Here is a 12,822-nt window from a genome sequence, read left to right on the forward strand (position 1 = left end):
AAAATAAAGATTTATACATGAATATATTGAGTATTTGTTTTGAATAGTCCGTGTGCAAAGTAATTTTCATGTTAAAATTAAAAATATTATTCCTGATCTCAAAAATCTCAAATTTCCATTGTGTAATCCCTAAAACATCCTAAATGCACTTCAAGCGTTTTTTTTCACTAAAACTTTATAGTTTATCTGTTATTTTTTCCACTTTATCTCAAAATGGGATCAGTCAATTTGACCGACCACCAAAAAATCGAAATAAACCTAAATTATCCTATTTTTCTTTCTAGAATGACTTCAAATTGTAACATGAAACTACATTCGTTTATCCTAAGTAGTTCTAAGATCGTAACAGTATATATCTATCTATAATGAAATTTTATTGTTTTATTGCCCTTTGAATCATGTATAACTACTATCTACACCATTATAAGTTGTAACTCACTCGGGGAACATGCAGGTCATGTTAGACTAATGAATTACATTACCTACAAGCTTTTTGCATGTTCCTCGTGAAACATTTTTATTATATTATTATTATTTATTTTACCTAATCTAAGCTTAAAAAAACCTAAAAGGATTCCTATTTTACATTTTAGTTACTTTTATAATTATACATAAAGAATAAACAAGAAAAACAAGAAATAAAATACTTAACCAATCTTCTTTTTTCTTACTGTCAGTTTTCAGAGATAGTTAATCCTAATTTTTCATACTAATGATAGCAATGCACTTAATAATTTTTATTTAATTAAATAATGCACCAAAGAATATAGACTAATAGTATGTAAAAAGTATACAAATTCACTTAACTCTCAAAATTTTTCTGGCTTTCTAACTATGCTACAGGAGCCGTTACAAACTCATCCAAGCTAGTCATGGGAACAAATCTTGTACTGTGAGTGAAACTGACGACCTTCAGTTCAAAACACAACATTATACAATATATCACTTGATAGATGAAAACCTTGACTTTCTATTGGTTAAAGGTAATATATAATGAAATGTAAGAGTGAACTATCAACGAATTGTAAAAGAGAGGATGTGACAGGTGGCTCTGGCAGGAGGGATCTGATTTTCTATTCGATAGCTCTGTAATCAAACAAAATTGAAAACTATAAAAATTATGGTTTGTCTGAGCAATGATGATTTTATAGAGAGTAATTTACATTTAATTTCGTACATTTTCGTGGGATGATAACTAAAATAGAGATGATGACATGCTAAGAGAAAATGTGTCACTTGGGTCACACTAGTGGAAATTCAGGATTTTTTTAAAATATTGCCTTATAGAATTAAGAACTTAGAACTTGTATACTATTCTAATGGGTATAACATAAACAAAAAGTAGTTTAATAAAATTTTAAAATGTAAGACACTAAAACCTTGTGTCATGGGCAGTAAAGGATACTGATGGCAATTGGGTTAAAATATGGATTATTAGCTACAATTTTATGCTATACTAATTGGTATAACATGAGCAAATAGTAACTTGATTAAATTTTGAATGTTACTCAACACCTTGCAACATGTGCAGTAAAGAATGCCCATGGAGAGAGGGTTAATCATTCAGTAAATTTCATTGATGTAAAAATCTCATTAAAGGGCAATATTAAACCAATTATGTGCTTATGCCTCTTCACACCTAACTTTAATGTCAATATTAAACCAATTATGTGTTTATGCCTCTTCACACCTAACTTTAATGTCAATATTAAACAAATTCTGTTCTTGCATCTCTTCAAATCTAGCTTTCATGTCAATATTAAAACAATTCTATGCTTACATCTCTTTAAATCTAGCTTTCATGTCAATATTAAAATAATTCTGTGCTTACATCTCTTCAAATCTAGCTTTCATGTCAATACTAAACAATTCTGTGCTTATGTTTCTTCACATCTAGCTTTCATTCATAATTAAACCAATTCTGTGCTTATGCTTCTTCACATATAGCTTTCATGTCAATAACCAGTAATAACTTAATTCAGTGCATGTAAAATCAATTTCACTCGTTAATTTTTTACTAGAAACTTTTCAAAATTAGTGTCAAGTCCATATAATCACTTTTAGTCCAGTATTTTGTTTAACTTTACCTAAAATACACACACACATATTAAAAAGAGTAAAAAAAACGCCAGCAGTTATGCTGTAACAAGTATTTGATATGCCATAATTTAATTATAAGTTTATATCTTCATCTTTATTTCTAAGATATTGGAAGGAAAAAATACTTTATGATAAAAAGAGAAAGCCAGCAAACTAATTAGTGTTGTGAATATTTTTATTATACAAGCTATACATTTACTGTGATTCTTATAAATAAAAAAAAATAATAAAATGTATGCATGATATAAAATGAAGTCGTACAACCCTTCTTTTCAGTGAACATATGACATGCTTGTAGAACTAAGCTAACTTTAACAATTATATCTTAAGATTAGTAATAACACTAACTACAGATAAGACACTTGGGTGCATAAATTGATCTGATATATATTGAAGCAATGGAATATTCATCTGCAATGTTATTAGAAAAAAATCTATATCAAACATTTAAATAATACATAATTGTACAATTAGGAAAAAAACACATCTAATCTTTAATTTTAAACAGAACAAAATATTCATGAATAAGGAAAAACTTACAAGAATGAAAGATTTTTTAACTAAATAATCTAAATCACACTTTTTGTATATAAAAGTATGTTGATTTGAGTATGGCATTGCTGCTAAAAATGACAGATTACAGACACTGGAATCAAGGTATGCTGGATTACTGGAACCATATGAATTGTTTTTAGGCTTTATAAAACCAACAAATATGTTTTCCTTTATAATTTCATACTAAGCTATGACTTTTATAGTGAATTTAAGTGACCATTATACCCAGAATAATTCTGAAAACACATACTGCTGTATAAAATTTTACTTCAGTACCATAATTCCTGACAAAAAGATACTTGTTTCGAGAATATTTACTAACTGTCATGCACATTACATAGAAGATGATTTAACAGAAAAGGAGAAAGTAGCTTGGAACCCATATATAAAGCTGTGATATTTCTTGTCTGATTTGATTATAAGGTGGAATATGTTTATGTTAAAAATATAATGTGGTTAATACATTTATGATGTTATTTATCATGACAATAACTTCAAACAATAATAATAATAATAAAATCAGTATTTACATAAAACTCTAAAATACATGAAAAAATATACACATTTACAAATAAATTAAAAAACTGTAAACTAACATTGTTAAAATATGTATCTTGAATTTACTATAAATATGTTACTTATCTGTGTGGATGCCATATAAAGAGGTACCATTAAAAGCATTTATTATGAACTAGAGCTTATAATAAAAGTTATTTTAAATTTGGTAATCTGTTACTGTCTTAGTCATGTGCAAAAAATATTCTGATGAATAAATCACTTATAGCTCACACTAAAATAACATGTATAATGATTACAAAATGAATTCTTCAACCAATTAAAATACAAGAGCAAGCCCTTGCAAAACATCAATAATCCTAATTTTAATTACACACCTTAATTTTATTTATGAGATATGAGTAATCCCCTCTCAATCCATTACTTAATAAACACATTAATTTATGTTTAATATAAAAATATGAATTAATTACTACTTACAGCTCTTGGTCCTACCCAAAAGTTATCTGGTTCAAAGTAGTCCACTTGCTCCAGAGAAAGTCTTGTGACTAGCACCTAATAAAACAACAAACATGCCATATAAACATTATTATACAATAATTATATTCAGGCTTGTAGATGTATCGATTTTCTTACGGAGCACAAGAGATATGCATATAGACCTTATTATGTTGAGCTTGTAAACAAGAAATTAGGTATAGTAATTGCTTTAATTTTAATGAATGATAATATTACTAATTAACAAATTTTTTAATTGAATGCAAATTTACATACCTGACTAGATCGCTGTGTCTTATGGAACCCCACTGGCCCAAAACCGTACACAGCTAAGGAGATCACAGTAATCAAAATTTGCACAGTTGTCACCCAATAAGTAAAATAAGGCCTATATAAGAAGAAAGAAAAAATAAATGAAAGTTCCTTAGATAATCAGCTTAATTATGTAATTATGTAAATGATCATCTGCAGAAATATAATTATAAACTATATGAATAACAGCTGATCATAAAAAAAGTCAAAACTTTCAGCATATTTAAAATGTTTAGCTCTATTCTCCTAATTTAATATCCATCCTTTCATATTAATTTTCCATCATAGATATCTAATAACTCCTTGAAATACACACACTTCAAAAATATCTTATTGAGATATAAGCAAAACATTTTGACTTAGATGTGTACCTATCACAAATAAACTCTGAACAATATTTGTCTCAACCACCTTCGTGTTAGAATAGTTATTCCAAAAACATTCATCATCTTTAAATACTATAAAGATTTTAATTGACAGTGAACCAAACAGAAAAATATTATGAAATATAATACCTCTAGTATGAATATTCAGGTGAAGCATGTGAATTAAATGTGAGATATAGCTCAGTGGAAACAAAGTAGTAAAATACCACTATATATTGACTTTCTTTGATTTTTTTGATACTTCTAACAACTTATGAATAACATACAGGATCTACATTAAAAAAAAATATATATAATTCCAACTTATATTAATGTAGTTTTGTAAATTTAAGAGAAGTTCTTTCAATAACAATTAACTAATTTGCCATATTGCTACATGCATTACATATATTTTTACTGCGACACACATTCTTTGGTATATAAAAAAACAAGCTGCATATGATGTTAGTTTTACATTTCTGTAAAATGAAGCACATATGCCATCCTTAGTTTTTCTATAAAGAAAAATATATTCCTTATGATTGTTGAACCTGTAAACACCAGATAGTCTCATAAAACACGAGCTCTGTTGAAGTGTGTATTTACATGCAATTCAAGTTACTTTGAGCACTGAAGAGCTCAATACATTTTTGGAACTACTTTGCAAGCCTATGATGAGGTGATTCTGTTGGACCAAGACAATATTTTATGGTTTAAGTACTAATCAGTCACACTGTTTCTAAAAACAATACACAAAATTATTCAAACATGTGTCTACATGCACATGATAATTAGAATGCAAACTGTTGTAATCAATATCATCAGATTGGATTATATATGAAAATGAGCTATACCAATTTAAAAATCAGCATATCATTAGTTGTATGTATGGGTATTTCATGTGTTCCGAGAATGCACACATCATCCACTTTAGAAAAATTATTTGTTTACTTGATTGCTTCAATTCTGATCACTGATTTCATTGGGAAGTTCATACTGTCAGGATTGTTCATAGTCTGTGGATTCAATATTAAAAGTATTGAGCAATTATCAGAAACCAAACAATATGGAACAGCTTTTGTGAATGTAGCATAAGACTGACAAGATTTGCTTCAGTTCCCAAACTTGACTTCAGACTTTTATTATACACTAAAATTAAGAATTTATATTAAAAACCAAACAACCATGTTATTTTTATTTGTATCAAAACTTACCTACTGTCTTCTATATCTTCAAGTTGTTCTTTGATGTTAGATGTGAAACGATCTTTACGAAAACTTCTTTTAAACAATTTTCCTACTACTCCCATCCCATACTCTCTTCTGTCTGAGTTATCAAATGCTTTACTTAACATCTGTGATACAGATATTACAAATGTACCTTACAAACTGTGTATTAACATACATACTGTGTAACATAAATATAACCCAATGTCAAAATTCTGAAATAATAAAATGTATTTAACGGATGTGTAATTTACATAAAAAGTTATGTAAATCAACAATAAATGCAATGTATGAAAATTATACTTAAAAGCAACTATGAAAAATGATGACCTTTTATTTTGATCTAGAGAAGATATTTTTTAGATTTGTTTTAGATGAGAACATCTTATTAGCTCATTTTACGAAGTTATGTTATATGACCCTGCTGAATGTTACTATATACAGACACATATGTTTTCTTTTATAATCTCCATACTCTAAAAAATAAAATTAAGATATCATTAGTTTATCATACATTAAAAACTATTATTACATCATTACCTCTTCAAATAATTCTCTCTCGGCTAGTTAATGAATACTATGCGGAAACACCTTTTTATGGGTGGCTGTTTGTACTAGTAATTACTAATTGTAGTATTCATACCTTATTGAAAAAAAAAATTAGAAAAGTGAACATTTTCGAAAAAAAGGATTTTTCTGGGAAGTACTGCACGGGAAAAGTGTTCAGATTGTGTTGATATAAACTTTAATGTTTTTATATATTAATAGTGGTTCCCTTTATTGAAAAAATAAGTTGTTTTAAGAACTTCATTTTTTTAGAACTATATTTACATATTACACCAATAAGATATAATCAAACCCTCACATACATTCCTAGTGAAAATCATGTTCTTGTTGTGAGGAGAGTACTTGTATTTAAATTTGTGTTCTGTGATAAAGAAATGGCTGTTGCACATACCATAGTTATTTTTCTAATTGTCTGAACCTTGAATACCCAAAGTGTGAATTTTTTTTAATGGATTTTTGTTTGTGATGCCATTCAATAGATGGCGCCACGTAGTATTGGTTATTTCGGTCACTGTACGTAGATATTCATATATACACGCTAAGTCCATTATAGTAAGATTTACATTTACACCATTACTTAATTATTCAAGAACACACTATGTAAAAAACTCACCATCATGCAGCTTTTCAAAATTTAACTATGAGAAAATTAGAATGTTTTAAATTGCAAGTACAGTACATACCCTCTCCCATACTTGCTGCATGGGTCCTGGAGAAGAAGGTTCATGTGCTACTGAAGGTCTGTGCCACACTCGAGAGTGAGAACTAAGCATTATAAAAACAAAAAATTGTTTGTTATCCTACCAAAAAATTTTGTTTGTACTATTTCTGATCTAACTTATAGCAAAAGTGAAAGGTAGTTCATACATATAATTGTTTTCAAATAATATAATGTGCAGACAATTATTATTTACTAATAGGGTTCAACTCTGTAGAATGCAGTTTGATACAGATTCAACTATTTGTTAAAACATGCAGAAGAAATAGGCAATAAAACATTTGCTTCAAAATATAAGAAGCATGCAAGAAGTGAATTGTGTTATATCTAAAATGCAACTTAAGGAAATCATAAAACCTTTATCTACACTAAAATGTAAAAAAAGTTAAATACTCCAATAAGATCTTAAACCTAGACTGGACCTTTACTAAGAGTATATTAGATTCCATAACTAATCCCCTCACTTTCAATAAGTTATCCACCCCCACTCCAATAAAAAATCCTAACAATTGATAGTATCATTATACTACTTGTCAATAATAGTTTCAAGAATAAATAATATTTGCTAGTTTTACAAATGTATAATGAGATGTAAAATAACATTCTAAAATATGGAATCAACCTTATTAAACCTCAAATTATCAACTTGTTTTTACACCAGTTGGTATGCCATTGAGATCAACGCATTGCATCATAATGAGTTACAACATCAAAACAACTGATGAAAACAAATCAGATGTAGTCACTCACTTTCTATGCATACACAGCAAACTCTAGCAGTAATTATTGAGATCAACTGATGGTATTTTAAATTTGTTGCGAGACTCGTATGTTTATGGACCCTATAGACACCACATTCACATGGATCCTACCCGTAATTTCAGGATTACAGTTACTGTCTTAGTGATGTGCAAAATATATTCTGATGCATAAATCATTTATAACTCACTTATTTGTTCATTGTCTCAATAGTACCTTCTGAGTCAATTACGGTTTCTGTCTGTATTACAATGATTTGTAAAATTCCTTTGACAGGTAGTTTTTCTTACAAACTTTTGTATGATTTGCAATTTAAACAGTCGAGAAAACACTAAGTTATCCTTAATAACTAACCAATGTCAAGATATTGGTTGTGGATGTGCTGGGTAGAGCTCAGATTCCAAATGAGTTTTATTATTTTTACCTCATAGGATTCACAGTTGATACATTTCAAAATATGGTATGCAAACAGACACATGTAATAATTCAAGCCAATCAATAACAAATACTAATACTTGCAATCACAATGACACAAAGCAAGGCTGAACAATTGATGGGTTCAAAATCTTCAAGACTCTTAACACAATTAGGCTTGAATGTTAATTGTTGTAACTTATTGAATCAAATAGTAAAATAAACCCTGTTACCAAGAGTATATTGTGATACTGTTAATGCTTCCGTGCCAAACATTTACTTCGCATTCTAGATTGTGTCAGAAATGAGGCAGTTTTTAGTTTGGTAAGCTTTGTTTATAAACTTGGCTAACTTGAAAAATAACTAAATTTTAGAAAACGTAAATCCGATGGTCATATATATGTTAAATGCACTTTTACTTGCTCAATTGCAGTGTTTCCAGTCCAATCACATTTGTAGTTAAATTTGACAATTACACAGATGACAATAGGAAACTTAATTTTAAAGCAGATAGAGTAAAAGATTCCATAATTTCCTTTTTTTACAGAATTTATATTTGTGGAAAGTTATATTTGGTGTAAAGCTAACCATGATATGTAAACCACATTTTCAATAATCGTTACCTTGGTCTGTCAACTTGGTCTTCTCCAGTTTCCACAGGTTTCAGAATTCTTCTAAAAGATGACGATTCTAAATCTGTTATCAGTTCAGGAGTTGGTGGTGGTTTCGCAAAAAACATTTCCTCAGTTATTTTTGTTTCTACAGTTTGGTTGATTGGCTATCAAGCATAAAGAATAAAAATAACACTATTCATAACTTCATCACAAAACAATGCAACAGTTTTATCATGTACTACACATTAGTATAAAGTCTTTTACAAAATTATGTTAACTCTCTTGACAAGGGCATGGTCATTTTCACAAAACACCAGGTAACTATGAAAGCATCTATAATATAACTATTAATGTGGTACTTGTATCTTCAAGAAATTTGGTAAGCTTTTAGCACATAAATCATCAGATTTTTAACTAAGTATTTTTACTAGTCTGAGTGCAAGTTGATTTCATGTTAAGATTAAGTTGTTGTTTTTTATTCTGCAGTTTAAAATTTCTTTTGTGTAACCTTTAAAACCTCCTAAAGGAATATCCAACATTTTCAGTATAACTTTATATTTTATCTATTATTTTCTCTACCCTACCTCTTTACAGACTCAATCTTACAACAAGAAAAAATAAGAAATAAATCTAAGTTATCCATTTTTCTTTCTATAATGACTACAGATTGTAACATAAATTTACAATTATTTATCCTAAACAGTTTAACGCTCATAACAGTTTGCATCTGTTTTTATTTAATTTTATTGCTCTTTGATCCATGTCTTACTAATAATCCCACAACAGAAGCTGTAAATCACTTGGCAAATGTTTAGCTTAAGTTAACATCATTCAATAACACGAGTTACTCATGAGAATACCTTATAGAGAAGTTTATCATTATTTTTATTCTCTAACCTAATAAGTTTCTAATTTTTACATTTTAATTATTTCTATAAACATACATAAAAAACATATTTAATACTTACATTTGGTCTCTTTTTTTTTTCTGCTATCAGCCTGCAGATGAAACTTAAGACTACTTTTTTTGAAATGATGGTACTAGTATATTAAACATTAATTTATTTAAAATATGCACTTAAGAACATAAAATAATAACATGCACAAAGCAAGCAATGTCCTTTAACTATTATAATTTAACTGAGTTACTAAGGAACACATGAATATCTTGAAATAATTCCCTTAGCTAGTTGATCTGAACTCAACAACAGCAAATTTCAATCAGAAGAAAAAATAACTAAAAATCTCCATTAAGAACAAGGTAGCATTATACATCATTCAGTAAACTAAAACTTTTTTTTTCAAGTGTTATAAATAATGTAATAGCAAACACCAAAGAGAATTACTGGCAATTTGTGAAAAAGAGGGTCTACCTTTCTGTAAACAAAGAAAAGTGAAGGCTATAAAAATTAGACTATGCCTTAGTAATGTCTGTACTATAATAATATGTAACTTACTTTAAACTCAGGACATCGGAGACTGGTGATGAAAAAATTAAAAATGAGCAAGTGGAAGTGAACAAATGCCATAATACACATATAAAGGGAAATTGGGAATTTATTTAAATCTTCAACAGCCACAGCACTTGAAATCATTTTAAGCAGGATTAGAATAAATTAATCAATGAGACCTTTGCTTCCTATTTTATTAGCTATATTTTTGCACGCCAGCAATACCAAGTGTGGGGCGCATGTATAGTCAATTCAATTTTATTACTCGTCGGGATCTCTATCACCTACACTCAAACTGAAATTCTTTTAGGCAGGATTAGAGTAAATTAATCTGTGAGAGCTTGGGCGTAGTGAAATACATTAATCAAAAAGGTTTGACCTTCTGAGTCCAAAACTGTAATCATATCTCAAATCAGTCAAGAGAAGACAGAGCTATGAGCTAAAGGTTTGTACTTGAAAAAAACCTCAGAGTCGTTCTATGAGCTGCTATGCCATGGCTAAAAATGTGACTTACTATTAGACAACCTATTTACAAACCTCAACATTTATGCCTAAAAAAAGCTATAATTAAGATGAAAAAGTTTGCTAAATAAAGTCACACAAGTCTTAGATGTAGTTCTTAAAGTATAAAAATAACTTATTTATAAGCATGTTTAACTGCTAGTGTCTTAACCTGAAATTTTACAACAGGTAGGCATGGTATAGCAAAAATCACCTTTGGACTAGAAATCATTTGATCATCTTTGATGAATGCTGATGTAGTGTGACACAGTTTTCTTTGAGGTGGCCTACTATTTTGAGAGTAAGGAGCTGAAAGTCTTCTTTTCACATTCTGTAAAATAATTAATAGTTTCGAAACATAAACAACATACTTCTAAAAGTAGACTGAAAATATAAAATAAATTATTCACAAGCAAACATTACTCTTTGAAAAAAAAAAGGACCTTATATTACCAAAAAATAAATATTACATTATTTTACTATACAGACATTGAAGTATTGAGCTGTATTATAATTGCAAAGTATTATGATTAATGAAAAGTGGTTTTGAATAAAATTAAGTTTTACGTATGACGAGTTTGAATTAAGTTAGTGTTAACCATTAAGCTCCAAAAAATTAATTTTTCATATGTTGTTCTTGATGGTTTTTGTGCAAGACTTTTCAATTCTATTTGAAACTAACACTATAAAATTTCCTTATCTAATAGAGAACTGTCCCACACATATTAGTACGATAGACCAGAAAATTCAGATCTTGTTTATAGGTCTACTATTTTGAGACATACTGATCTGATAAGAAGTTCATGCTACACTAAGATAGTTTAAAAGAGTATAATTTGTTGTGTAAGCTTGAAATAAACACTAACACAAAAATTATAAGGCTGTTTTTACTTTAATAAGACTTACATATTTATATAATACTTATTTTTACATAAAAAGCCTTTGCAGTGATTTAATTTTAGTGTTTAGACATCTCTGAGGACTCAAATACAAAAAAAAAAAAAAACAGGTGAAAAGAAAGAAGGGATCACTATAATCCTGAATATAGATTTTCAGTTTAATACACTAACAGGATCAAAGTTATTCTTTTATTATATTTGCAACTAAAAAACTCAAAATTAATTTGACCTTTGTGTGAACTTGCATATCATTTAGGCCAAATTTGGCAACAAATAATAAATAAACATTGTGTGACCTCTGTACAATCTTTGCCTTATGGATTGATTTTATTACATGGCTAATACTTAAAGCTTGTGAAACGATGCATGTATGAACTTTAAAGTAAACCCAATCTTTTATGTACACAGATTTAAAGTCTGTCACTCTGTTATTAATCTTTATATATGACTAAGACTCATTCCCAACATGAAAAATAAAGTTTAGCAATGCAATAAATATATTGCAGTTCTATCTCTCAGTGACCGTGACCACTGACCTTAGTTTTTAACGTACAACCAGGATTTGTTCCTGCCCATGTTTATAAAAATTGAAAAGCCTTCTACTATTTGTGTTAATTTGGTCATTCACTTTAGAGGTAATTAGCTGGTGAAAAACATGTTTGCTTTCTGTTATAAGAAAACAATAAAAACAGCCTAATAGGCTTTCACTGTACTTCTTTCAGTAAGTTACATATGTGAGATTTATTCTAATAGCTTCTTTATTTAAAAGTTGTACAAAAAACTGAAAAGTTCACACTCAAAACCTACTTATAATGCAGTAATAGGTCTTGGAGCTTTAACCATTTCTAGACAGGTCATGGGTGAAAGGCCATGTCATCTTGTTTGTTGACTCACATTCAAAAGTTTATTGAACTAATAATTCATGAATTTATATCAATAAGTTTGGTAACAAACTCTAGATTATAATTCAAATTTTAGTAATATATATTACTCAATTTCTTAATTTAAAAGCAAATATTAAAAACACAGATAAACATCAATTTTTGTGTCATGTGGTATGTTAAATGTACCACTGGTTCAAATTAGATTTCTGTGAAGTCAAAATATTAAGTTTATAGTTTTGAACGAATTAGAAACTCAAATTGCCAATACTGACAAGCTAGAATATAAAATAAGAGCCTCTTATCTTTTCAATTTGCTAAGATATTGCTCATGTAATAAATCAAACGTAGTGGAACCCTGGCACTATGTCCATTTTTGGAAACACTCCCTTATATACACTTACTTGTATATATGACATGAATAACCAATCAGAAGCTCAGAATGT

General features: G+C 28.6%; 1 protein-coding gene across 1 annotated transcript in view; it reads right to left on the reverse strand.

The window, feature by feature from the left end:
* LOC106457781 (inactive rhomboid protein 1-like) overlaps positions 1-12,822 on the reverse strand; it is a 62,645-nt gene that overhangs the window by 27,109 nt on the left and 22,714 nt on the right. The window contains exons 5-10 of the mRNA XM_022383804.1: positions 10,811-10,927; positions 8,654-8,808; positions 6,823-6,904; positions 5,561-5,700; positions 3,946-4,057; positions 3,652-3,726 (exon numbers count right to left, since the gene is read on the reverse strand). Of these exons, the coding sequence (XP_022239512.1) occupies positions 3,652-3,726; positions 3,946-4,057; positions 5,561-5,700; positions 6,823-6,904; positions 8,654-8,808; positions 10,811-10,927 (681 nt within the window). The remainder of the gene's footprint in view (positions 1-3,651; positions 3,727-3,945; positions 4,058-5,560; positions 5,701-6,822; positions 6,905-8,653; positions 8,809-10,810; positions 10,928-12,822) is intronic.

The sequence above is a fragment of the Limulus polyphemus genome, unplaced genomic scaffold (genome assembly GCF_000517525.1).
Source record: "Limulus polyphemus unplaced genomic scaffold, Limulus_polyphemus-2.1.2 Scaffold372, whole genome shotgun sequence".
NCBI lineage: Eukaryota > Metazoa > Arthropoda > Merostomata > Xiphosura > Limulidae > Limulus > Limulus polyphemus.